The sequence below is a fragment of the Marmota monax genome, unplaced genomic scaffold (genome assembly GCF_021218885.2).
Source record: "Marmota monax isolate L192 unplaced genomic scaffold, Marmota_monax_Labrador192_F-V1.1 WCK01_AAM20220418_F8-fsc00073, whole genome shotgun sequence".
NCBI classification, from domain to species: Eukaryota; Metazoa; Chordata; class Mammalia; order Rodentia; family Sciuridae; genus Marmota; species Marmota monax.
The window spans coordinates 1,642,255-1,669,902 of NW_026692846.1; the positions used below are offsets into that span (position 1 = coordinate 1,642,255).

The 27,648-nt window shown below is 48.6% G+C and overlaps 1 protein-coding gene across 1 annotated transcript in view; it reads left to right on the forward strand.

Moving 5' to 3' along the window:
• The first annotated feature begins 2,462 nt into the window (after positions 1 to 2,462).
• Gml (glycosylphosphatidylinositol anchored molecule like) overlaps positions 2,463 to 27,648 on the forward strand; it is a 43,614-nt gene continuing 18,428 nt past the window's right edge. Inside the window, exons 1-3 of the mRNA XM_046449141.2 lie at positions 2,463 to 2,768; positions 21,768 to 21,877; positions 22,468 to 22,575. Coding sequence (XP_046305097.1) covers positions 21,787 to 21,877; positions 22,468 to 22,575 — 199 coding nt within the window. The 5' untranslated portion in view covers positions 2,463 to 2,768; positions 21,768 to 21,786. The remainder of the gene's footprint in view (positions 2,769 to 21,767; positions 21,878 to 22,467; positions 22,576 to 27,648) is intronic.

The window sequence follows — 27,648 nt, forward strand, 5'->3', positions numbered from 1 at the left end:
GGGGGAAGTTTGGGGAAGCCAGCTCTGTCCCGTCCGGCAGGACACATCAGCGTGGGCAGGGAACCTAGATGGGCAGGAATGAAGGGACAAGAGACACGAAAGGTGACAGCAAGACAGGTGTCTGATCAAGCTGCAAACTTTTATTGTTCACACAGGGGTATTTATATGCTGGGGATGGGGAAGCTCTCTAATCAGCAATTGCTGGATGTGGGTGGTAAAACTGCCAGCTGCAAGATGTCTGATGATCCTGATAACCGCAGGATGTTCCAGGGAGATAGGTAGCTGCAGGATGTCTCCCAGGGGGCTGTCAGGCTGTTCTTTGAAGGAGAATTTCCTTCTAGTCCCTGACATCTCCCCCTTTCTTATATAAAATATTTGACCATACCTTACCGGCCATGTTTTTAGGGGGTGATAGAGGCTCTGTTCCTCTAGGAGGCCTTAGAATATCTCCTGATCCGAGCGAGCACCTTCACTAGGAGATTTCGTGGTGGCCTTGGCATGTTTTTGGAGGAGACAGCTTTGAGGGGGGAGCATGCCAACTGCCATGCACCAGAGCGTGTCACTCAGAGGTCTTGGGTTTTGGGATCCGTGGATCCATCCTCCTGCAGTCCTTCCTGCACCCTCCATCATTATGGCCTAACGTCCTCACTCCATCGGTGAGTCCTCCCCCAAGTGGAGGGGCCCATGGAGGAGCGAACCCTTATGGCAAGGGCAGAAGATGGTTGGTCAGAGCTGTTACTTATACTTTTATATAAGAAAGAGAGATCTGTGGGGATGTAAACTTAAGAAATAAGCCTGTGAGGAGGGTAGAACATCCTTTTAAATGTTGGCAGCATGGTCTTCCATCTCCAGATGATGATAGTGGACCTGTATGGGCTTAGAGGCCAAAATATTAATATGTTCTTTAATAAATTTTACCAGCCTGTTTATAATGCAAGGTCCTATGGACACCATTAAAAGTAAACCCAACAAAGGGCCTAATAGTGGAAGAAGGTAGGGTAAAAATCCATTAAGCCCAGTCCAGAGGGGATTTTCAAATATTTCCCTTCGTCTCTTTTCTAAATCTTCTTGAAGCTGCTTAATTTTAGTGCGTACTATGCCTGATTTATTGGCATAAAAGCAGCATCTTTCCCCTAGGGCCAAGCAAATACCTCCCTGGTTAGCTGTCAGCAAATCTAAGCCTCGTCTGTTTTGAAGGACCACTTCTGCCAGGGAGTCTATTTGGTCCTGTAAATCTTTAATGGTTCCTGATAGAGTTTGTACATCATCTATAAGTTGTTGAGATAGGCAACGGTAAGAGTGTATAGCCATGCCTAAGCCAGCTGTACCTGTGCCCACAGCAGCTGTTATTCCAAGGCTGGCAAGGAGTGGTAAGGCCTGTATTGCCCGCCTGTGTCTTTTGACTAAGGTGTCTAGGCTAGGAATGGGTAGAGGTTCGTCTCCTGGGACAAAAGTTATATCAGGGAGTAATAAGGCAAGAACACAGCCACCGGTCCAATTCGCTGGAAGCCTGGGGAAGGCTGAGTTTCCTCCACACATAAAAACTGTGCCATTGGGGAGACAAAGAGATGGGGTGGGTGAGGAATAAATTTGTACTGTTGAGCAATTTCCAAAGGAAGTAACTCCAACATCAATATCATAGGTATTATTCTGCATCGCGCCTAAAAGACATGATGTAAAAGTGCCTATAGGCTGTACTTTAAAAGGAAATCCGGGTTGGCATGTATTATCATTGTCTATGATAGAATTAATAGGAACTTCCATAGGCATGATTGCCCCTGTTGTCATGCAGAGCCAGCAATCACCAGCAGGGTCGGGTTGGAATTATTAAGCAAGGAGAAGGTAGTTTCCAAAATATCTAATGTATTGGTATCTAAATCTGGGAGCTGGGATTTAGGCAGCATTAAGGGATGATATGTGAGCTCAGGGATTTGGGGTTTTAAAAGTTTGATTATCTGAAGATGCTTGACAGCATCAGTGGGTCCTCCACCATCAGAGACCCCTGTAGGGGCCTTAATGGGCCAGCAGGAGGGTTTACCGACAGTGCCTTGGCATCCAGCTGACTGTAACTTGGTGTATATGCCTTCTCCTCCCCGGTCAAAGAGAACGGGGGTATAATGAATAGTGGTCCCTCCTGCTGCATGAGTTTTAGTTAGGGTGGCTTCAAAAAATTGTTCTCCCTGCTTGTTAACACAAATTGAGGCTGACGCATAACAAGAGACATGCATCGCCTGGGTATACGTGCAAGTTGCAGAACAATTTTGGAGAGCTTTACTTGTACTGGGGGGAATAATCTTTGGCTTGTTAACACATACCCATTCAGGCTGATGAAATCCTCCGAGTTTATGGTCAACCTCAGCACGGAGGTAAGCCACCTTAGTCACGCAGTCAGCAGTCTGGGTCCAACTAGTGGGAGCCTGAGTCCAAGATCCTCCCTTGCATTCGCAGGGGGGGCCAAAAAGGTACTCCCTGATGTTGGAAGGTGGAGGGTCAAGGCCTCCGTATACAAACCTGTTCAGCAGAAGTGCCTTAAGCAGGATCCTCACACAGATTGTTGGCTGCATCTGCAAAAGAGGAAACTTTGTCCTCAGGGGGAGGGCCTCCGTCCCTGGGTTGAGGTAAGTCATTAACCTGTTTAACCAGGCGTTCTGGTAACCATCTTGGGGCTGCTTGCTCTTGGTCCAAAACACAAGCTGAGCCTCGTCCCCAGATGAGGACAGGATCTGGGCCTTTCCATTTATTTGTAAGGGGATTGAGCCACATAACAGGTGGGCGAACAGAATTGGATGAGGGATGCCAGTGTCTGTCTGTAGCCGAATGGCCTTCAGTGTCTAGGGTAAGAAAATTAAGAGCAAATAATGCATGGTTAAGGCGATCCCTGGGAGTGGTAAATACAAGGGAAGAAGCCTTAAGGCGGGTTAGCCAAGTCTTTAAGGTAAGGTGGGCACGTTCCACAATGCCTTGGCCCTGAGGGTTGTATGGAATTCCAGTAGTATGACAAATTTGTAAGGTAGCACAAAACTGTTTAAACTTGGCACTGGTATATGCAGGACCATTATCTGTTTTAATATGTATTGGTTTACCCATTACGGAAAAGGCTGAAACAAGATGAGAAAGTAATGCCAGGGAAGACCTGAACACCTTGTAAGGTAGTAGAGGCTCTTCCAAGAATAAGGGCACACGTATGAGATGGAGGGGGACCCATAATTCCAGTGGGTATTATCTGGGGCCCTTGCATGGAGTCTAATATTGTATCGGTGGTGGCACAGAGGTCCAATCCTGCGCTGCCTGGGGTGGCTCGTTGGAGGGAGGCAATCGTGGAGAAGGATTTTGAGGTAGGTTGGGAGTTTGGGAGGGAACAAACCTTATTGCCCCTGGGTTTGTCCTGGGGGAGGTTGGGGCCAGGGGCTGGCCCTGCAGGGAGTTTCCCCGAGAAGCAGGAAGAAATAGGCTGTCCAAGGGCATTTGTCTTAGATCTACACTCATTGGCCCAGTGACGACCTTTACCACATCTAGGGCAAAGGGTGGCTGGGGGCGGTTTAGCCCCGGTTTGAGGAGACGGCTATCCCTAGGCTTTGTTTGCCTGTCGGACACTCGCGTGCAAAATGGCCAGATTGTTTACAAGTAAAGCAAGTACTTGAGCCAGGATTGCGAAAGGCCTTGGTAAAGGCAGCACCTATGGTGAGACCCATGGCATGGGCTGCACCCACCCCGGCACAGAGTCTAATAAAGTCAGAAAGTTCCCCTTTATCCTTATGTGGTCGAAGAACATCCTGACATGCTGGGTTGGCGTTTTCAAAGGCAAGATGTTTTACAAAGGTGCTTTCGCTTTCGCTTGGTCCAAGCAGGCGTTCCGCGGCTAGGGCAACAAAGTCGCTATAAGGCTCCTCAGGCCCTTGTCGAATTTTTGCCAGGGAAGTGGTAGCCGAGCCCTTTTGAGGAAGGCGTCTCCAAGCATGTAAGCCAGCCGTCTGAATCTACGCCAAAAGTCCAGCAGGGAAACGCGCCTGTTTAAGGCGCATTGCCCACTAGCTTAACGTAAGTCCAGGATTTAGAGGAGGCCTTAAATTTTTTTGAGCAGTTTCCCGACAGTGCTCTTTGAAATCTGCATTCCATAACAGGAAGTCTCCGGCACTCAGGGTAGCTCGGGCTAAAAATTTCCAATCATTGGGAGTAAGCCATTGTGCGCTGTGGCTTTCAAATAAAGCCAATGTGTAAGGTGCAGTGGGGCCATAGTGAGCACAAGCCTTTTTAAGTTTTTCAAGAAAATGCAGGCTTAATTTTTTGTAGACACTCTGGGTTCCTTCCTGCCTAGGGGTGAACTCCTCATCCTCTGAGTCCTGATCCGTCCCCCCCCTCTTCCTCCTCTTGATCCTCCTCTAAGTCTTTGTCCTCAGCCTGGGCGGGCTTATCTATCTGACTGCAGGTGACTGGGAAGGCGAGAACAGGCCAATGGCGCGGCTTAGCCTTTGTATTAGACCACCTTGGGCCAGCTCAGGTTGACTCCGTGCCTAAGGCTAATGAGCGAAGCTCAGAGTCAAGGGATCTTAATTCTTTTAAAAGTTGGATCTGTTCCCATCTATGTTGGAGAGACTCTCGCAAGGGAGCCAGGTTAGGCAAGGGAAGTGGAGAAAAAATATCTGAGGGGGCAGTTGGCCCCTGAAGGGCTGGAGCACAAAAGGCAGGAGGGATATAGGAGGGAGGTGGATGTGTAAGTCCTATAGGCTGTGGCAGGGTCCTGAGAGGTGGCGGGTCTTCTGAATGGTAGTGAGCTGCTTCCTTCTCCAAGGTAGCCTCCTCCCCAGGGGGTCAATGTGTCTCCGGGATTTAAAACTGGATAAAGGCAGTTGGTAACCATTGGAGCCTTATTTATTAGGGTGGGATTTTGAGGGGGACCAGGAAGGTCCCCAGGTCCTGGGGAGACTGAGAAGGATTTATGTCTATACTAACTGAAGGGCATGCCGAGGGGGTCTTTTGCATAGCCTCTTCCCCAATCCTGACAAGTTTTAAGGTACCATTGTCAAAGGGTGAACTTTTAAGAATTTCATTAATTAAGTTCCAGTATGAAAAGGTGGAAACAGGCACTTTTTCTGGGCCAAAGGAGTCCTAATAATCTTTTAAACAGTCTCCTACTCTAAGCCATCTTTTACCATCAATGGTCCCTTCAAGGGGAAACCATGGACACAATTCTCCTATGTATGAAAAGAATAATTTTAAGTCCTTTTTCTTAACACTCGCCCCCCGTGTCTTGAGGGCCTCCTTAAGGCCTGACAAAAACAAATCATGTGATGAGACTGCTTGTCCCATGGTGGGTCACTCACCGTGCGTCGTCCTCCCTCTCCTCCTAGATCTGTCTGTCGGTCCTGTCTGCCGAGGCAATCGCGAGCTCCACTTGGCCAAGTCTTCCCGGAGGACGGCGTTCCCCCTCAGTCAAAGGCTCGAGCCAATCGTTGGGCGCCAAATGTCCCGTCCGGCAGGACACATCAGCGTGGGCAGGGAACCTAGATGGGCAGGAATGAAGGGACAAGAGACACGAAAGGTGACAGCAAGACAGGTGTCTGATCAAGCTGCAAACTTTTATTGTTCACACAGGGGTATTTATATGCTGGGGATGGGGAAGCTCTCTAATCAGCAATTGCTGGATGTGGGTGGTAAAACTGCCAGCTGCAAGATGTCTGATGATCCTGATAACCGCAGGATGTTCCAGGGAGATAGGTGGCTGCAGGATGTCTCCCAGGGGGCTGTCAGGCTGTTCTTTGAAGGAGAATTTCCTTCTAGTCCCTGACACAGCTCCTATAAGGTCTCTTGTGGGAAGTGGATAAAACATTTCAACAGTAAAGCTAACCCTTGCTGGGAGTAGGCAGCAGGCCTGCAGATGGACACGCAGCTCAGAGACGCTGACCGCCTCACCCAGCAGCTGCACCAGATGTGGAGTTGGCAGCAGCCTTGAGACGGGCTCCTCAGAGGGGTGTCATGAGGACACGCGCCATGGTGGCCTTACTCCGCCAGGAGGAGAGTGCGTCTTCACATCACTGTGGTGGGGCCTGTGGGGGTAAGCCTAGTCCTCCCCCAGGCTGGGGGCCCACGATGGTGGACACTCCTGTTAGCGGTTTCCTGCTTGCTGAGCCCCCGGAGGCCTGCACACCTCTCACACGTGAGGACAGAACCGAGCGGCTGCGGCTCTAACCTGGGCTTCCTTCCAGGCTCTGCTTGTTACTGGTTTCTTTTCTTTCTTTCTTTTTTTTTTTAAAGAGAGAGAGAGAGAGAGAGATAATTTTTAAATATTTACTTCTAGTTTTCGGTGGACACAACATCTTTGTCTGTATGTGGTGCAGAGGATCGAACCCAGGCCGCACGCATGCCAGGCGAGCGCGCTACCGCTTGAGGGGTCAGGGGAGGGGCGCAGCAGGGAGCGGTGGCCCAGAACTTGCCTCCTCCTGCTTCTGCCTCCCGCGTTGCTGGGATCACAGCGGCCCAGCAAGCTGACGCAGGTGCCCAGAGTGAGACTTGATGAGTCAGCGAGGAAGATGCTGCACACACAGCAGCCTGGAGCCCACCAGGGCAGTGGTGGAGAGTCCGCTTCGGCAGCGCCAGCAAGGGCTTTCAGGTCCTAGCAACTGTGAAGTGGCAGCCCTCAAGATCCCTCTGCTTCTAACACCTACACACATGGAACTGGCCAAAAGGGCAGGACATCTCCAGGATCCGTGGAGGAGGGACCTGCTTGGGGAGGGTGGGCTCAGAACCAACACTGCAGCCTTGGGCATGGCTGCCACTTACAAGACCTTGGCAGCTCGAGTGTCACAGGGCAGAGGACGTGAGTTCACGAGCCACGTGAGACTGGGAGCACAGACGGAGTCTGGATTCTCAAGACTGCAACTTCAATGAGAATGTTCTCCTGAACCTTCTCTCCTAGCAGCGAGAGGTGAGGGAAGCTGGACTCTGGCTAGGAGCCAGCCAGGACAAAGGCCCCTGTGTCCGTCCACCCGCTGCAGAGGCACTCTGAGCCAAGTACTTACAGGAAGGGGCCCAGAAAGCCAGTCTTTGGACAAATGGAAGAAGCCAACAGAAATGCTTAAGAGGCACGAACATGGCGGAGCCAGGCCCCCTCTGGGCCCAGATGCTGGAGTTCTGGGCGTCAGGCACTTGTTTGTTTTTATTAGAGTGTTATAGTTATATGTAGTAGCTGGGTTTATTCCAACAAAATCATACATGCAAAGAAACCGCCCCGGCCATTCCAGTTCCTGTTCCTTCTCCCTCCCTGCCCTTGTCCACTCCGCTGATCCCCCCTTTGCTTATCCATTTTCCAAGCTTTAATTGGTGCTTTCTACACACACATAAAGGTGAAATTCCCTGTGGTATTTTTATATCTGCACATAATGCGGTTTTGTTACATTCATTCCATATTCCCTCCCCTTTCTCTATCTCCTTCTTCTACTCCACTGATCTTCCCTATGTCTTCATGATATCCAATCCCTTCCCCCATTGACTTCTTTCCCTTATTTTGCTTTAGTTTCCACATGAGAGATAACATCTGATCCTTTCTTTTCTTTTTTTTATTAATATTTATTTTTTATTTTTTGGCGGACACAACATCTTTGTTTGTATGTGGTGCTGAGGATCCAACCTGGGCCGCACGCATGCTAGGCGAGCGCGCTACCGCTTGAGCCACATCCCCAGCCCTGATCCTTTATTTTCTTGACTGTCTAATTTCACTTAGCATGATGCTCTCTGGTTCCATTCATTTACCAGCAAATGCCACTCATTCTTCTTTATGGCTGAGTAATATTCCATTGTGTAGATATACCACATTTTATTGAGCCACTCATCTATCGATAGGCCTCTGGGCTGTAAGTTGGCTACTGTGAATGGTGCTACTATAAATACTGATGTAGCTCATCCCTGTCGTATGCTGATTTTAGTTCTTTGAATAAATACCAAGGAGTGGGACAGCTGGGTCCTATAGGGGTTCCATTCCTAGTCTTTCCAAAGGAGCTGTACTAGTCCTTTCAGATGTACTCCTCCCGCATCCTTCCAGCATTCATCATCATTTGTGCTCTTGATAATTGCCATTTGGGGTCAAGTTTTGTAAAGACAAATGCATTTCTACGTTTAATGAAGTGAGAAGGCCCACAAAATACGACTGATAAGCAGTGGACTGTCAGGACAGCCTAGAGAAGGGCTAGGAGCACAGGGGGCAGCTGGAGTCAGGAAGCAGAGGGAGGGGGTGAGCAGAGCTCCTGGAGAGATGCCGAGCAGAGGAAGAGCGGCTCAGAGGACAGAGGCAGTTGAGGCTGGCACATAGGGGCACAAGGCAGCCAGACTGAAGGCCAGTGCTTCACACGCAGGGAGCCGGCTGACCACGGAACAGCCCTCAGCACAGGTGACTGCCGCAATGCAAGGCTGCCGTGGTGCTGAACTGACAGGGTGCTCGGCTCCCACCAGGGACTTCCACGGGTGGTGTCCAGGGTGTCTGGGTCAAGCTGGTGGAAGGCAAATGACGTATGCCTGTACATGGTGGGTGGACCAGAGAGGCCACCTCTCCCTGCCCCAGCGCTGCTGGCCAAGCCTCAGGCACAGACTGTGCAGGCTGCAAGATGGGCTGGGAAACACACATGTCTTTGTGCTTGGGAAGAAGACACAGGGACCGTGCAGGCAGCTGACCGTTTCTGCCACATCTGTCTTGGTGATGCTCACACAGAAACACTAACTGGTCACCAGCAGAACCCAGAGAGCAGCTGGAATATGGAGGTGCATGCCTAGTCACCAGGACTGCAATGGAGTGTGGAGGAGCAGGACCCAGAGACCCAGGAGCAGGGCAGCCGGACTCAGGGGGCGGGGGCTGGCCCAGCCTTGCCCACGGAGTCTTGCAGGGAGGACTGGCATGCTCCGAGCTCGTGGTCCACTTTACTCCACAGGGAACCGTGGAGAGATCCTCCATGGCCCAACCAGCACGTCCGGGCCTTAGGCTGTGACGCCACCCCTGTGTCCTCCATTCACGCTGGCCTGCCCTTGACCAGGAAGAGGACACGACCCTTTGGGGCCACCTAGAGAACCCTCTGCCTGCCTGTTGCTCCCTCTGGAAACTGGCTGTGCTGTGTCCAGCAGCTCCGAGTTAGGGAACATCCCTGACTGGGCTTCTCCTCTCCCTGCGGAGGCTCCAGGGAACCTGGCAAAACCCGGAGGACAGAGAAAGAGTTCCAATGGCAACAGGGAGCACAGGGGCCTTAGGAACCCCACTTTCGCTCTTCGTTGTACCGAGAGGATGGAGACAGGAAGTTATTTCTGGGACTGCTCCTTGGTTTGGGGGCTGGGGACTTGGAAAGTCAGAGATCAGAGCCCTCAACTTCTTAGCCCTGCCTGAAACTCCCTCAGGGCAGAGGCTGACTTCATACTGACCGAATCCCAGGACTCTGGGAGGTAGGCTCAAAGGCATGTCAAAAACACACAGGGCCCCAGACCCCGAGGGCCCCAGAGCAGACTGGGATCCAAGGAGAGTTTGGATCTGGGGAGGGCGCAGGGGCAGGGACAGGACTGTCCAGGGAGGCCAGGCTGATGGCATCACCACACGAAGGACATGCTGTGAAGCCAGCCTGCAAGGCTCTGCTCAAGGTTGGCTCTGATGTCACGAGAGGCCAAGACACACGGGAGACACCTGCCTGTGACACGGGTGAGTCAGCCGTGTATTGCAACACACAGCTTTCAGCTGACATTTCCTCAGGAAGCCCGGCGATTACAAAACGGAATAAAAAGAAAGAGATAACAACCAAATCCTGGCCCTCCCCTGCTGACACCCACAGGGCCTTCCCCTTTGGCTCCACCTGGACAGCCCACCCAGCCCACACCACTCCCCAGTGCTGCAGGGCCTGCTCTCCCAACCTTCCTTGGGAAGCCTCCTCCCTCCAGACTCCCCTGGTGGCTGCCTGCAGATCCTGCTGAAATTCGCCTCCCCAGCAGACTCACCCCCTCAGCCCCAGAGGTCCTGTCTACAGGGATAAGCCAAGAACCAGGCAGGCATCAGATTCCCACCGTGTGTGCACTCCATGACAGGGGCTCTGCTGGGCATCCTAGATCCTGTGTGGTTCTGGGAGTGCCTCCTCTTGGGTCCACGAAGCCCTGAGTTCACACAGCTGGCTGGGCCTCAGAATAAAGCAGAACCCCTTGCTCCAGGTCAACTTCGGGCACAGGGGCAGTTCAGTCCCTGCCTGCACCTGGTTGGGGTTCTGGGGGCAGGTCCGTCCTGCATGTGTGTGCCCAGAGCCCCACTCCGCAGGGCAGGCGGGAGCCACTGCTGAAGTCCTCTGCCCTGGCCGAGCTGGTCCCAGGGAGCTGGAGGAAAGACGAGAGGCAGTGCTGATGCAGGTGGGCTGTTCTCCTGGGGACTGTTGTTGGAATCCACATGCAGCCATGTTTGTCGAGGCCTAACCCAAAGAGAACAGGAGAGGAGAGAGGCAGAGAGGAAGGCATTGTCTTAGTCAGCTTTCCTGCTGCTGTGACGAAAGGACCCGACCAGAACAACCACAGGGGGGAAAAGTTTAACTGGGGGCTCGTAGTTTAGAGGTCTCACTCCATAGACGGCAGACTCCATTCCTTGGGGCTCATGACAGAAGAGCGTGGCAGAGGGAAGCAGCTCACGATGATCAGGAGGCGCAGAGAGGTCTCCTCTTGCCAGGTACAAATACATACCCCAAGCCACGCCCCAGTACCCACCTCCAGCCACACCCTGACACTTCAATTTCCACTGAGTGAATCCCCAAAAGAGGGTTAATTCACGGGTTGGGTTAAGGCTGTCACAACCCAATCTTCTCCTCTGAACCCTCTTGCATTGTCTCACACGTGAGCTTTTGGGGGGACCCCCACATCCAAACCACAGCAGGAATGGAGGAAGAAAAGCAAGCTGGGAAGTTGTGCAGAGGGGTTCTCCTGCTCATGCCAGAGCATGCGCAAAGTGCTCATGAGCACAGATGACAAGTGGCTCACAAGAGTCGCTGCCAGAACCACAGCCTTGCACAAAGGCCGCCACAAAGCACTTCTATGAGGACATCTGCCCAGAAACTTTCATCTTGGCTGACGCCACCTGCTTTGTTGGTCCTTGTGGACAAGGATGATTGCTTAAACATATCTTGCGCAATCCTTCCATTTTGCCTTTAAAACTTCCCCTTGCCTTGACCTCCCTGAAGACGCTCCAGATTTCCCGTGTCACCCACATTCCCATAGCAAAGCTCTGCCAGCCTCCAGTGCACGTATGGATCTTTGCAGAACCGCGCTTGCAGGTTATTTTTGTTGACATCCCTGCTGTGCAGAGTGGATCCTCAAGCAAGAACAGCTTTGCAAGGAGCTGGTAACTGCTGGAACTGGGTGCGGTGCAGACCTCAAGCCTTCGGTGCCCTCCCTGCCTAGGGCTCGCCCCTTCCTGCCTCAGCGAGTCTTCTTTTGCCGTGGGGCCCCCTTTTTAATAGGGGCTTCCGCTGAGTGATCTGGGGTCTGTCTCACCTAAGGCTCCCATAAATAAGGACCTCACATCCCTCCTGGGCCAACAGGACACTTTTTCACAGCCCTTTCTGTTGCAAGCATCAGTGCCTCTCTCTCTCTTCTTGAGTATGTCCACAGAACTTATCTTCTGTCTCCGTGGTCTCCATGTCTTTCTGATGTGCTCTCTTTTCATTCTGTGTGGCAATTTAATGTCTCCTTTTATCTGCATGGCTAATCTAAGATTTTTATGAGCACTGTGATTCAGGCTTCATTCTGGTTTGCTCACACACGTTTGCAAATGATTTGGCTTTCATTCTTCTCCCGCGTGTTTCTACGATTCTTCCAAGAGCAAAAGTGAAGATTCTGAACAGAAAGCTTTTGGGGTGGTCCCCACCCCATCTGAGAGACTCTTTCTCCAGAAATAAGACTGTTGTGAGAAGTTGGCCACAGGCAGGAAGGACGAGACCAGGACTCCTGCCAACCTCAAGAGAATCTCCCTGTGGTGAGGAGCAAGGCTTCTCTGCTCTTGAGAGACCAGGGGATGAGATCAGATCCCTAAATTCTACCAGAGGCCAGGAGAATCCCCTCCGGGGACTCCTGCTGGCTCCATCATGGCCGTTCACAATTGCATTCTCAACTGCAGCCACACACTTAAACAGTCTGAACGGGACGTTGAAGCGTTGGCAAGTCTCACTTGCTGTCTCTGGGCTTTATCTTTTCTGCTCTGAATCTGGCTGACCCTTTTGCTAATATTAAGATACAATTTGGAAAGCCCATTGAAAAGCTTTCCTGATGGCATTCCATCCAAGATAGGAGAAAGAAAAAGTTTTTTTGCTTTAGTTGTGGGCAAATTATGGCAGCTCCATGGTGACCGAGACCCCCAGGACTCATCTCTCTTAGAATCATAGGCTCAGCTTCCCTGACTCAGGACGACTCAGACCCATGAAACAGTTGTGCCTTTAAAATTTTTTTTTAACCATGCTATGCCTTGGTCAAAATCTTGAGCTCAGAGCCATAATAAAAGACACCTGTGGCCATGCAAGAATTTCCTTGTCTACCATGTGAGCTAGGAAGAGGCACAAATTGCATATAATTTTTAAAAAGTGATTCTTAAAAATATTTGTATGCCTGAGTTAACTAGTTAAACAAACCTAAACCAACAACAAGAGAAACATTTCTTAATAAATTTAAGGTCAATTCTAAGGCCACTTTTCTAGCTAGTCCTAGATAAATGCAAACATCTGAAGAATTTAGCTCTAATCTCACTTGAAAAAAGTAAAGGGTATGTTTGTTGGTTTGTGGTGTATTTATTCCTTCTTGAGTCAGGGTCTCCATGTGCTGCCCAGAATGGTCTTCAGTTTTTGAGCTCAAGTGATCCTCCTACCTCAGCCTCCCAATACAGGAATTTAAAAGAGGCTTCTAAAAACCTGCTTGCTATCCTTAGGTAGCTAGTCAGCCATGAGTGGGAGGAAGAGCTACTAAGAACCTGGGCAGCCTTACTAGACACATGACCAACCTGGGAGAGAGCGGTTTGGAATGTCCACATCTCCCCTGAGCAGCCTGAAGCAGCTACAGAAGATGAAGCCTCCAGCTCCTCAGTGACCCCAGAAGAATTTGGGGATCACACTTCTCAGGAGGCACTGAGGCAGGCGGTAGGGCTGAGAGGATGGCGGAACGTCCCAAGGTGTGGGCTGGGTCAGAGCACAGTGTGCCAGCGTGCCTGCTGGCATCTCCCCTGGCATTGTAGACTTCTGTGCTGGCTCAGGAGGACCACCCAGGTTGCCATAGCGACTCCACCCCAGGCTCTGGGAAGGATCATCATCATAGAACTCCCAGCACGAGGTGTGCATTTTAATTAGGTGAAAAAATGTGACGGATAGGAACAAATGGGGCTGTGTCTTCAATCAGGTGCCTGGAAGGGATATGCGGCCACCCACTGGGCCCAGCTCTGCCTTATGGAGTGTACTTTTGCTTTCAATAAATGTATACTCTGACTGCTTTTTCTGTGTATCTTGCTCAGTTCTTTGTTCAAGATGCCAAGATCCTTAGCACCACATAAAAAATAAAATAAAGATATTGTGTCCACCCATAACTAAAATAAATAAATAAATATTTTAAAAATAAAGATGCCAAGAAACTTCCACTTGAAACATTAGCATTTTCAACCATCTGCTATTTTCTTTGGCTAGTCTCTGGCCTAGAACAAGGGAATAAATACCAAATTAAATTAAATTACTTACATTTAAGAATATTGAGAATGTGACTTAAATAATAATTATGGATCTTTAGAATTTAGTTCAAACTCAGTCTTGATATTTTTAGTGCATAGGCTCACTTGGTTGAACAATTGATGTTTTAGACAAACCATAAATATTGAATATAGATGTTAAGAATTACACACATCAAAATATAACATTTTTAAACTTTATTTTATTTATTTTTATTTTTTTTTTCATTTAGTTGGACAAAATGCCTTTATTTTACTTATTTATTTTTATGTGGTGAAGATTGAACCCAGTGCCTTCTACATGCTAGGCGAGCATTCTACCGCTGAGCCACAACCCCAGCCTCATAACATATTTGAAGTGTGAAAAGTCTAAGATTTCTAGTTCTGAATTAAGATTTCTTTGTAAACAACAAAATGGATTTATGCTACATATTCAAGAATGCAATTAATCCAAGAATCATGGGCTTAATTGTTACAAAGGAAAAGGTAAGCCCTTCCATTTTTATTGTACTTTTGGCTTTCAGTCAACATTCGGTAACCATTTATTCTGTTTGGAAAAGCCTTTATTAATGAGCTTTTATAGCAAAACAAATTATGTTTTTCTACCGTACTTAGTACTTTAGTAGCTATCTTTATAGATCACTCATGCACATAGAAAGCAGTGAATGTCATATCTTAAATGTCTCTAGAGATCAATATCCCAATTGGTTCACAGGCCAGAAAAAAAGTCCTATGATTTTAAAAGATATCCTTATTTCAACAAGTTCAAATTAACTTTATTTGTCAGAGATTTACTAAAGTCATGTGAATCAAAAGGCATTTGAACTAACTTAAAAAGTTTTCTGTTATGTGAAACTTATCTATGAGCTAATTTGGTACCATGCAAGCAAGCTCCATAAGTATATAAATATAAATGTGCACATGAGAAAATTTCAACACTTAGATTTATCATTTATCAGTTTTAAAAGCCAGATTGCCATAGATAAATGGATAGAGAAAATGTGGTATATGTACACATTCGAGTTTTATTCAGGCCATAATGGAAAAATTGTGTCTTTTGCAGGAAAATGGATGGAACTAGAAAGCATTGTTATGTGAACTAAGTCAAACTCAGAAAGTCATATCCACATATGAGAGAAACTAGAGAGGAAAAAAAAAAGGAGAAGCAGGAAGGATCTATGAAAATCAAAGGGAGACCAGGAGATTAGAGGAAGGGGACCTGGGGAAGAGGGAGGGGGAATGAGGAAGGTGACTGACCAAACTACGTTGTTAAATTGTATGCATGTACAAATATGTAACAACGAACTGCATTGTTCTGTATGATTATAATAAATCAATTAAAATTAAAAAATAAAAATAGCCATACTGTTATGTGATATAGGCTTAAGCAATCTTTAAATCTTAAATTTTCATTCTAAGTTGAGATCAGGTAGAAAATTAACATCTTAGGGACTCAGACCAGCAAACTTTGAAAAACTTTTTTTCTTTTTAAACCAGAGATAGAAAAAGCTCAGATAGATAAGGGAAAATTAAAAGCCTTTAATTACACAAAACAATATATAATTTAAGCATGTGGAATTAAAAAGTGAATTCACCAGAGGGGTGAGGGGAAGCATGAGCTCAAAATAAAGCAAGCACAGATAGACTCTGATAGAGGTTTATTTGATGAATCAAAGCAAGGACTGTCCTTGAGAGATGTTTCAGATAAATAAAATGAACTTAAAAAAATCCCCCAAACCCTAAGGGATGATGGGCTAGATCAAGGTGGGAGTAAACAGGTCCTGTGTGCACTTCCAAGATGACCTGCTCCTCCTTCCTTCTAACCTAGGAATGGGATATGTTCTTCCGAAATGGGATTTCCTATCTTAGTAGGTAAATCTAATAACACATCTATCAGTTTCAGCTTGTTAATTGTCAAATCAGCAAACATAAAACAATTGCATTAAATCTGCACGGATTTTTTGATATACAGGCCATGTTGTCATCTTTTTCCAAATTCAAACACAAACAAATAAAATGAGTCAATATAATTCCCAGGAAAATTTTGTCCTCAGAATTTCACTTTGTTGATGATTACAAATAGCAAATGGCTATTCAAGTTCCAAACTGCTATTTAAGTCCCAAATGGCTTATTTAAGACTCATATGATGGCATATCTCCTTGTACCACAAAATGACCCTCTAAAGTGCCAAGCCTTAAACAGCAGATATGAAATTCCTAGTGTGCACTTTAATGGGACAGCCTGGCTGTACTCAACAGTCCAGACCAAAGCCTTTTTTCCTTACCAACAAAACATTCTTAGGTAGTTGAGGCTATGACAGAAAAGAATGGGGGGAAATGCTGAGATTTAAAATGTCTGTGGGCACATACTAAGATTTTCCTTGAAATTCCAACTGCAGGTTTGACTAGTGCATCAATCATTTTTGTTGTTGCTATGACCAAAATGCCCAATAAGAACAATTTACAAAGAGAAAAGTTTATTTTAGCTTATGGTTTCAGAGGCTTTGTCCATGGGTGGCTGGCTCTGGTGCTCTGGGCATGAGGTGAGGCAGAACATCAGGGTAGAAGGCCTGGTGCAGGAAGGAAGCTCAGGACATGCTAGCCAGGAATAAGAGAAGGAGAGGAGAAAAGGAGAGAAGGGAAGGAGGGAGGGAGGGAGAAAGAGAGAGGGAGGGAGTGTTGTGTCTGTCATGGAAAAAATATAAACCCCAAAGTCATGTACCCAGTGACCTACTTCCTCCAGCCACACCATACCTGTATATTGTTACCACCCAGTTGATTCAGTGGATTAATCCACTGATCAGGTTATAGTCTTATAATTTAATCATTTCACTTCTGAACATTTTTGCATTGTCTCACACATGAGCTTTTGGGGACACCTCATATCCAAACTATAATATTTTCCCAAGGCCCCCAAAATCTCATGCCCATATCACAATGCAAAATACATATAGGCCAGTTTCAAGAGGCCCCACAGTCTTAACAGTCTGGCATTACCCAGAAGTTCAAATCTTATCTGAGACTCAAAGCAAACTCTTGCCTATGATCCTCCATAAACATCAAAAACAAGTTACATATATCTAATCTATAAAGGCATAGAGAACACATTTCTGTTCTAAAAGGGAGAAATAAGAGCATAGAAAGAAGAGGACCAAAACAAGACCAAAATTGAGCTGGGCAAACAAACCCTGCAGCTCCATGTGCAACCTCTGGGGCACATGGCACCATGTTCTCTCCAAAGGGCTTTGTAGCTGTGCCTCTAAGACCTGGCTGGCTGCAGTCCACCAGCCTCTCTCTTGGCGTGTCTCTACTTGATTTTGGCAGATTTCCTCTGCAGGCATTCCAGTCACTGTCATGTCTTGCAGGTCTCCCCTGAAGTTTTGGCTTCCTCCCCACATCTTCATGCACTGACTGCCCTTTCAGGGAATTTCTACAGGGATTCTGACCTGCTACACTTTGCTTAGCCTTCAAAGCCACCTTTGAAATCTACATGGAAGCCTCCATGACTCCCTGACTCCAGCATTCTGCATTCCCGAAAAGCCAGCACTACCTGGTTGATGCCAAGGTCTGCCACAATCATGGGCAGTATCCAAGACTCCAGAGACCACAGCTGCAGCAGCCTCTGAGAGCCGGGGTGGTCATGCATGGTGAAACAACCTGTGAAAGCACGGTGCCCCATGGTCTTTTCTCAAAAATTTATCTTTACACCCTTGAGACTGAGATGGGTGTGGACTTGCCAATTCCAAACATGCCCTCAAACCATCTTTCCTATTTTCTCTCTATAAAGTACTTAGCATCTTTTAATGGCTGCAATCTTTTCAACAACCTCCATTGGCTCCATTTTATATGCATTTTTCTGGCCCTTGCAAGTGTTTCAAATCTCTCCCCTCTGATTTCTGCTCCAGATTATCACAGTTAACTTGGCTAAAAGTTTCAATGTCCATGCGACTGCCTTAATGTTGTGCTGCCTTAAAATTTCCTTCACCAGGTTATTTAGTGCATCACCTTTAAATTCAATTTCCTAAAAAGTCTCAGGACCTGGGCAAAACATAGAAAATTTATTTGCCAGAATGTAACACAAACATCCACTAGTCCAATTTCCATGAGAGTTCTTCCTTCCCTCTGATGCTGCCTGAGCCCAGTCTTTACTGTCCACAGGCATTCTGGTCTTCTGAGTTCCCACAAAAATCACTCACTAAGCTCTGATTACAACATTCTAAGTCTCCTCTATCCTGCATTTCCAAATTTTCCAAACTTCTCCCACAAATCAGTTTCTAATGCTTCTGAACCACATGATCAGGTTAACCACAGCAATAATCCCACTTGTGGATCAATTACTTTATTAGTTTTTTTTTTTTTTGCCAAAATAAACTTTTCTCCTTATTGGTTGATTATAAGTCAGTGGCCAGGAAAGGACAGGTGTGTGGGGTGAGGTCAGGGAGCTCAGCCAAGGCAGAGAAAGGGGGAGGTTGGGGGCAGGCCACTCCTTTGACAGAAAACTCCACAAGCCAGCTCTCCCACCTCTCTGCATGAGGCTCAGACAAAATCCCAGGAACTCAAGGGAAACTGAGGCAGGTCTCGTCCTCTAACATGCCCATGAGTGGGATCTGGGGAAGCAGTGTCCACTCACAACTCACTGCTGCTTAAGGAAGAGAGACGGGTGGGGGGTTGGGGCTGCTTCAGGCTTTGCCTACCTGACCAGGGCTATTCCTTGTGTGTGTGTGGGGGGGCACTCAGTGACTGAGGAGCAGGGGCTGTGAGAGAAGGCCTCAAGGTCTCCACCAAGAATTCCTTGACCCTGGAGAAGGGTCTTTGGGTTGAGAAGTCAGGGGTCCTGGATGTGGGCAATAACAGGGGTCCTGAACTCCTCCACACTCCACAAGCCAAAATAATTACTCAGAGACCAATCAGCTCTGTCATCAGGGCAAGAATTTTTACTTCCATGTGCAGAAGCAATGAAAACCAAAGCAGGCATGTGGAACAGGCCATCTGGTCCGCCTTCATCCCTGATGCACAGGTGCAAGATTACTGCCCATAGGTAGGAGCTGACCGCAGCAGAACAGCAATTAAGAAGGTCCTTAACAGGCACTCACTGGTTGGCTACTTCACTGTTGGGTTATTTAAGAACCATACCTTTATCACCCACCTGCCTTGCTCCCATGGCCGGGGCCCAGGGTGGAGCCCCTGAGCCTGCAGTCAGTCTCTGGCGGCCAGACCCTCCCTCCCACCCGTCTGCCCATACTCCTGCCAGCTACTTGGACTTCCCCTCCAGTGCCATACTCACATGCCAACCATGTCCCAGTTGAAGCTAAATACTGAATTCCACCAGCTCAATACTGAATTTTTCCCCACGTGGAGAAGGCCGGGTCCTGGGTCAGGACACTGAGCCAGAGGTGCCAGGTCAAGGCTCCCGCATCCGGGGAGGGTGGCTGGAGTAGAGTCCCTTTTTGGGGACCAATAATCTCAAGAGAGCATCTGCAGGTGAGGAGGAGAAGCCAGGGAGCCCTGAGGAGGATATCGAAGAAGGCATAGCCCAGCCTGGCCTTCCAGAACGTTCCACCCAGTGTACAGCCAGGAACACCAGGAGAGAAGCCTGAGAAGTGACCCCGCGGGAAGGCTGAGGAGGATCCCGGAACCAACACGTTCCAGGCCACGCCCGGAGAGGTTAGGGGGCTGCGACTTCCGGTAGGAAGCTCCCCGAGGGGCACAGCTGCCTGCGCCAAGGTTCCCAAGGCAGCCCAGGCTTCTGAGGCAAGGTTCCTGAAGAGGTGGCCGACTCCCGGGCGGAAGGTTCCTGACCCGGTGTGGTTTCCAGCCGGAAGAGCCGAGCAGGGGCCCGCTTAGGGCAGGAAGGTTCCAGAAGTTGGGCGGCGTGCACAGTAAAGTTCCTGGGCGGGGCGGAGGCTTCCTCCTGGAAGGTTCCAGAGGTGGGCCCGGCGTCTGCTGCCGCTTCCAGGGGGTAGACGGCTTCGGCAGGGACAGTTAGCCCCGTGGAATGTTCCAGAAGGGCAGCGCGCCTTCTGACTGGAGGGTGCCAGGCGCGGAGCGACAGGCCCGCGGCCCTCACGAGGGCTGAGCCGGCTGGGCCTGCAGCCCCGGACCGCGGTGCTCCCGACCCTCGTCCCGACCCTGCCCCCTCGGACCCTCCTCCGGCTCTCGGGGCGGGAAACTCTTCCCCACACGCTGCCCTCTGGGCACCCTCCTCCCCGGGCCCTTCGCCCACCCCCGCGCCAGGGAGCCCTTCCCCCTCATGACATCCCTCCTCTCTGGGGCCCCTCTTCCCAGCAGACTCCCCCACGGGACTCCTCGGTCCTCGCCCTCTGCGCCTCCACACCCTCTTCCCGGACCCTTCCTCTGCAGACGTGCCCCCTCATGACACCTCACCTGGACCCTCCTGCCTCGTAGCACCCCTTGACCCATGGACCCTTCTCCCCCACTCCCCTCATCAGACCCCCTACCCCAGTCCCTGGCCTTCAAGAACCCCTGTCGTGGTCCCCAGAATTCTGCTGCCAACACTGTCCGCTCCCAAGGTCGCGTCCTGTCTCCTGTAGGACCTCCCCTCCTGTCCTCTCCCGGACCCCATCCAGGCTCTTCTGGTTCCTTCCGACCCTCCTCTCAGAAACCCCGACATACCCAGGGCCCTGGACCCACACAGGGGTCCACACTCTAGTCCTGTAGACCTGTGGTCCCCTAGACCCCTTTGAGCAGATGCTCTCAGTGTCCCCATGTGTCACCTCAGAGACACTTTAGTCCCGAGACCCTCCTTCAGGATTGAGCCCACTTTCTCATGCTTCTCCCTCTCACCCCTGCTCTCTTAGTCTCACCCCTTTGTCCTTTAGTCCCTTCCCTTAGTGGCCAAAGGCCCCTCCTCCTGGAGCCCTACCCACAGGACCTTCTGCTCCTGACCTCGGCCTCCTCTCCTGTGGCCCGAATCATCCTGCATCTCCAAAAGCCTGGACTTCTCAGTGGCCCCTGATCTTCCCCCTTCCCCTTCCTGGCTCACTATTTGGGTCCACTGATGACTGTTCAAGGGGAAACTGGCCCAGGTTCCCCACCTGCCCTCGTCCACAAGCATGCCTCTGAGCCTGCTCTCCCCTCTGGGCCCTTGAGGCTGCTGAGGCCAGCTCTGAGTCTCTCCTGCCTTCACCAGCAGCCTGGGCACAGCAGCATGCCTTCCGCTGGGCATGATCTGGGGCCACCTATTATTTGAAGTGTCCCCTTCAATTCCAAGCAGGAGGAAGTCCTAGTTCTCCTTTGGTGAGCAACTTCTGGCTTCCTGTAGCTGAAGTCAGAAAGTGGACTCAGGGTTCCACAGTCGCTTTCTGCTGCCACCATCCTGCCTTTTGACCTCTGTAATCCTTTGGGCCTGGAAGCTGGCCCCAGCCACTCCTCTCCATTCTGAAGCCTCCTCCGCTTTGGGCTCTGGCTGTCTTTGGGGGTCCTGGTAAAGGAGTCAGATCTCATTATTGCTGTTTGAGACGCCGCCTTTCCTTTTCTCCCGCGGCCCCTCACGTTTTCCGGTAGTTTTCGGTGGTTTGTGTGTGATGTGTCTGAGATTGGGTTTCCTTGGACTTCCTCGGCTGTGGATCCGCTGGCCCTTTTTAAGTTTGTGGGGTGATGCTTTTCACTGCTATTGGGACATTTCGGTACCAGTGGTCCTTCAAACGCTTGCTCCCTCCATGTGTGTCTTCTCCTTGTGCAGATCCAGTTGCGGGTGGGCCGCACAGCTGACTCACATGGATGCAGCTCCTCTTTCAGCTGCTATGCACTTTGGCCTTTTTCTCTTTCTGGGTAGCGTGTGGACATTTTCCGTAGGCCTGATCACGTTTGTTGTTTCCTCTTGCCGAGTCCAGTTGGCTGTTAATGGCGTCCAGGTGAATTTTTAAATTTCAAATATTTTGCTTTTCTTGGTTTAGGAATATCCATTTGATTCTTCTGATAGGTTCCAGTTCTGTGGGGAGGAGGGCCTGTGAGGAAGGCGGGAGACTCCTGTGGTGGTTGATGCTGGGGGCGTGAAGTGGAGCAGGGAGCCGGCTTCTCGCTGACTGGCTGTGGGTCTCTTCACTTTCAGGTCCAAGCTTCTGCCCTATATGATGCTCCCCTTGTTCCTGCTCCTCTTTGTGGGGCTCCCACTTGTGGAATCCAATTTTACCAACGTGACCAAAGCCGTTCCAGCTGCTTGTAAGTATCATCTTTTCTGAGACATGGAGGGCATATGGATTCTCCTAGAGTTGCCCGGGGTCCCAGGAGGACGTGGCAGGAATTTGGCCATCTGAGCCAGCTGTGGTGTGCATTGTCGGTGTTGTTGGGAAGAATTGAGGGTCAATTGGGCTGTGTTTGTGTGCAGGGGAGAGAAAGGAGGAAGGATGGCTTCCCTCAAAGAGCAGCTGACCAGGAGACCTGAGGGGGAGCTTGGAGGTGACCCTTGCCCATTAGGGACAGCAAGAGAGGACAGCAGTGTCCAAGGAAATCCAGGAACATGCTGGCTTCTTAGGGGAGCGTCCAGACTTCCTTGGAGAGGTGGGCCCCTCTGCAGAGCTCATGGTCCCCGCATGTCTTCCTGAGAAGAGGGAAAGCTCCTAGGTTGGCCTGGCTTCCCTCCTGGGAGCAGGTCTTGGCCAGACTGGGACTGCACTGAGACCAAGCTGTGCAGGCTCAGGCAAGTCTTTGGGAGAGAGGGCAGGGCCAGCTACTGCATGGGGAAGACGAGATGGTAATGGGTGGAAGGATACGTTGGGGCAGAAGCCCAATGCCTGCTTTCCCTCCCTCAGGGACCTTCAACGTGCAGTGCCATGAATGTGTGGCTGAAAACACGTTTGATTGCCCGAGGCTCAGGACGTGCTTATACGACCATAGACGCTGTATGACCGTAGCTGCACGTAAGTGTCCCTGTGCTCTTTTCACACCTGTGGTCCATCGTCTAGCTTGAGCGGTTTTGGGAGTGGAGTCTGTATGGTTTTCTTTCTGCACCCTGACCTACTTCCTTCTCCTGGTATCTCCCCGCCCTGAGGACTTATTCCCAGGTCCTGCCATGCCTCACGTAGGGCACTGTGCACCAGCTTGTGCAGTCAGCTGAGGGGAGGGGGAGCAGAGTCCACACCTGCCGTGTCTTCAACGGTAGGAATGTTGCTGGACCTACAGGTCTCTCGCTTGGGTCTCCCTGCTCATGTATGTAGATACTTCAGTGTAGCCTGGTTGATCGTCATTTGAATTCTGGTCATGTGCCGGGTGTGGGGCGGGGCGGGGGTGGTTGTCCAGCTGTCCACGTTCGAGCAGCAGATGTGCTTCGACCCCTCAGGGCCATGCCGGTAACACTGTCACACACAGATGGTGTCAGGGCAAAGCTGGCCCCCCAAAGTGTTCTTGCTTCTTCCTTGCAGGCCTCTAGTGCTGTGAGGCAGGTGTGCGTCTCCCCAGGGCGTTACTGTGAAGACCCATGTGGCCAGAGGCTCAGGGACCCAGAGGCAGGCAGTTTGTGGGATTGTGACAGACAGCTGGAGGTCTTGTCTGGGCCCTGTTCAGGACCCTTCCTCTGGTTGCTGTCTTCCCCGACCTGAGTTTGTTTCTGCAGCTTCAGGTGCCTTTCTGTTTCCCGAGCTGGGTGTAAAGACCTCCAGACTGCCCCTTCTTCACTGGACCAAGTGCCCTCACGCTGTGGTGATGTGCTGAGTTGGGACAGCAGGAGGCTGAGAATCTGGCTTTGTCACCGTGGTGGGCCACTGGTGGGGACCTTGATGGGTTATGTGTTGTCATTTCTCAACTATTGTTGCAAGTGAGACTGGCTGATGCTTTCTGAGGATCTGCATCCCGGTGTGGCTGCATTAGAGCTGGCAAAGGGAGAAACCTGAATGACATTTGTAAGGGTGGAGTGAAGCAGGGACCAGTAGTCTGCGCAGGCATGGTGGCCTTCTACAGCGCTTGACCTGGTTTGAGTCAACTTCCTGTCATTGTAGCCTATACCTCACATAATCATAAGGACGCAGGTTTGTTTGGGTTCACAGGTTTATAGGTTTCAGTCCATGACTGGTTGAGCCTGGGGCTGAGCCTCATGGAGCAGGTGGAGGACCAAAACTGCTCACATCATTGCCGGGAAGTTCATTGTGTGTATGCGCACACAAACATACACACACACACACACAACATAAAACTTACCATCCCCCCCCCCCACCACCACCACAACAATAAAACAAAAAACAAAAACCCAGGAGAAGGAGAGGCCTGGGGCCCCATCACCCCTTAAAGGGCATGCCCTCTGTGACCTGAAGCACTCCCAGTAGGCCCGACTGCTGAAAGATTCCCCAGCTTTTCCATTGCACCATGGTGGGGAACAAGCCCTTAACACATGGACCTTTGGGAGCCACCTACATTCTAAACTAGAGCAACAGTGGACTGCATCCTCCTTTGGATCCATCTACCTTTCCCATCCACCTTCCCCTGTGCTGGGTCTTTTTTTTTTTTTTTTTTGATGAGTTTTATTTTGACTCATGCATTATTAACACAAGTAGACATAGCAATGCATTGTTGCTTTTTAAAACTATCTTTATTTATTTTTAAGTGGAGCTGAGGATTAAACCCAGTACCTCACATATGTGAGGCGAGCACTCTACCACTGAGTCACAACCCCAGTTCCTGTGCTGGGTCTTTTAACCAGTAGCTTCATGGCTCTTGCAAGTACACCAGTGAAGCAGTTTACACATTTCTGCAGGAGACCTCTTGGTATGGGCCTGATGGGGAGGACAGAGGTGTATGGCTTTTGTCATTTTCCTGAGAAGTCTGACTTTCCCTTCTGCCTCAGTGGCAGGTCGCTTGGCTCCGGATGGTTCCTCTGATCTTCAGTTCTTTCTCACTTCCTGCTGTCATCTTGGGAACTGTGACAGCTCTGTTTGACATCTGTCCCCATGCTTGTTTAGGGGTTACCCTTACCTAAGTGAACCCGATGGACACTAGGACACAGAATCCTGTGTGAGAGGTTGGTGAGATCTGGGAGTGCATTCTCCCTTCAGGATATTTGTTGATTTCAGGGGCTTTGTAAGACCAAAAGCAAAAATCACTATATGGGAAAATTTGATTGTCAGAGACTGAGCCTCCACCCACACCATACTTTGGAAGGACACATAGGTGAATGGAACAGAAGAGAGAACCCAGAAACAGCCCCATACAAATATGCTCAACGGGGCTGGAGATGTGGCTCAAGTGGTAGTGCGCTCGCCTGGCATGCGTGCGGCCCGGGTTCGATCCTCAGCACCACATACAAAGATGTTGTGTCCACCAAGAAGTAAAAAATAAATATTAAAAAATTCTCTCTTCTCTCTGTCTCTCTGTCTGTCTCTCACTCTCTCTTAAAAAAAAACAAAAACAAATATTCTCAACAGATTTTTGACAAAGGTGCAGAATTCATTGGTAGGGGAATAGTGGCCTTATCACCTGTAGGTTAAAGGCACCTTGACCTAAAATCTTACACTAAACGTAACCCCAAATGAACATGGGCTTCAGTGTAAAAGGCTAAACTCTAAAACGTTCAGAGAGAAAATCTTCAGTATCTAGGGTGAGGCAGAGTTTGTAAACTTGATACCAAAGTGTGATCTTTGAAAAGCCACCACCGGGACATTGGCCCTAAACCAATTAGTGTTTTATCATATTATTCATTTTTAAACAGTGCATTATAGTTACACATAGTAGTGCAATTTATTTTCACATATTTGTACATGCATAAAATGTAGGGATTTCATCAGTTGCATTCCCCAGAACACTCCTTTACTCTTCTCACTCTCTGCTGATCCATTTTTTCCTACTCTCCTGCTCAACCTTCGATTTTTATTAGATCCTTTCTCATATTTTTTTTCTTTTTTCTATCTATCTTCCACAAATGAGAGAAAACAGATAGGGCTTATTTTGCATAATGCTCTCAAGTTCCATCCATTTTCCTGCAAAATTTTTCTTTATGGCTGAATACATCTCCCTTGTGTGTATATATATACCACATTCATCATTCATTCATTGGTGGACACCTAGGCTGGTTCCATAGTTTGGCTGTTGTGTGAATTGTGCTGCTATAAACACAGGCTTGCATGTATCACTATAGTATGCTGACTTTAATGCTTCAGAACAAATATCAAGGAGCGATATAGCTGCGTTGTGTGGTGCTTTCATTCCTAGACTTTTTAAAGACCTCTGTACTGATTTCCATAGTAGTTGTACTTTTCACCACACTATCACTTATTGTTGTTTGTATTCTTGATGACTGCCCTTCTGACTGGGGTGAGAGGAAGTCTCAGTGTAGTTTTGATTTGCATGTCCCTATTTGCTGGAGATGTTGAGCATTTTTTCATGTGTTTATTGGCCTTTTGTATTTCTTCTTTGGAGAAGTGTCTGTTTAATTCATTTTCCCACTCATTGATTGGGCTGTTTTTCTCTTGTGAGGTTTTTTGAGTTCTTTATATATTCTAGATATTAACTCTCTGTCAGAAGAGGAGTCAGCCAAGGTTTCTCCTATTCTGTAGATTCTCTCTTCATGCTCTAGTTGCCTTTGCTGTGCAAAAGCTTTTGAATTTGATGCCATCCCATTTATTAATCCTGGGTATTCCTTCTAGCTTTAGGAGTCCTGTTGAGGAAGTCCAAGCCTGCATCCACCTATACAGGTGTGTTGATCTTATGTTCTCTTCTAGGAATTGCATGGTTTGGGGTCTGATTCCTAGGTCTGTGATCCATTTTGAGTTGACTTCTGTGCAGGGTGAGCAATAGGGATCCATTCTCATTCTTCTACATATGTATGACCAGTTTTATCAGCACCATTTGAGAAAAGTCTCCAATCTGTTTTAGGCACCTTTGTGAAGGGTCACATGATGGTACCTGTGTGGGTTTGTCTGTGTCTTCTATTCTGTTGTTCTGTGTGTCTGTTTTATGCCAGTACCATGCTGTTTTTTTTTTTTTTACTATAGCTCTTTAGTATAATTTGAAGTCAGATATTTGATGCCTCTAGCCTGGCTCTTATTGCTCAGAATTGCTTTGGCTACTCTGAGTCTTTTATTCTTCTAAAGGAATTTTATGACTTTTCACCCCTAGTTCTGTGAAGAAAGTCATTATATTTTGAAGGGAATTGCACTGAATCTGTAGAATGCTTTCAGTAATATGGCCACTTTAACAATATTACTTCTGCCTATTCATGAACACTCAAGTCTTTCCATCTTCTAAAGTTTTACTCAGTTTCTTTCTTCAGTGTTCCATATTTTTTTTTGAGAGAGAGAGAGAGAGAGAGAGAGAGAGAGAGAGAGAGAATTTTTGAATATTTATTTTTTAGTTTTCAGTGGACACAACATCTTTATTTTATTTTTATGTGGTTCTGAGGATCGAACCCAGCGCCCTGCGCATGCCAGGCGAGCACCCTACCACTTAAGCTACATCCCCAGCCCAGTGTTCCATATTTTTATTGTAGAGGTCTTTCACCTCTTTAGTTAGGTTATTCCTAGGTATTTTATTTTTTGTGACTACTGCTGATGGAATTGTTTTCTTGGTCTGTCTCAGTAGGTTCATTATTGGATTATAGAAAAGCCATTAATTTTTAACTTATGCTCTCTGTTTTAAAGTAAATATTTTTATTAATTTTTGTTCAGATTATTTTTAGTTATATAAAACATTGGGATACATAATCAAAACACATGGAATATAATTTGCTCTAATTCAGTCCTCAGCACTTCCTTCCTCTACCTCCCTCCTCCCTCCTCCTCCCTCCTGCTCCCCTGATTTTTGTATGCTGATATTGTATTGTGCTCCTTTGCTGAATTGATCAGCTCTAAATGTCTTCTGGTGGAGATTTTTGGGTCTTCCAAATATAGGATCATGTCATCAGCTAACAGAGGTAATTTGACTTCTTCTTTTCCTATTTGTATCCCTTTAATTTCTTTCTCTTGCCTGATTGCTCTGGCTGAAGTTTCAAGGACAATGTTGCATAGGAT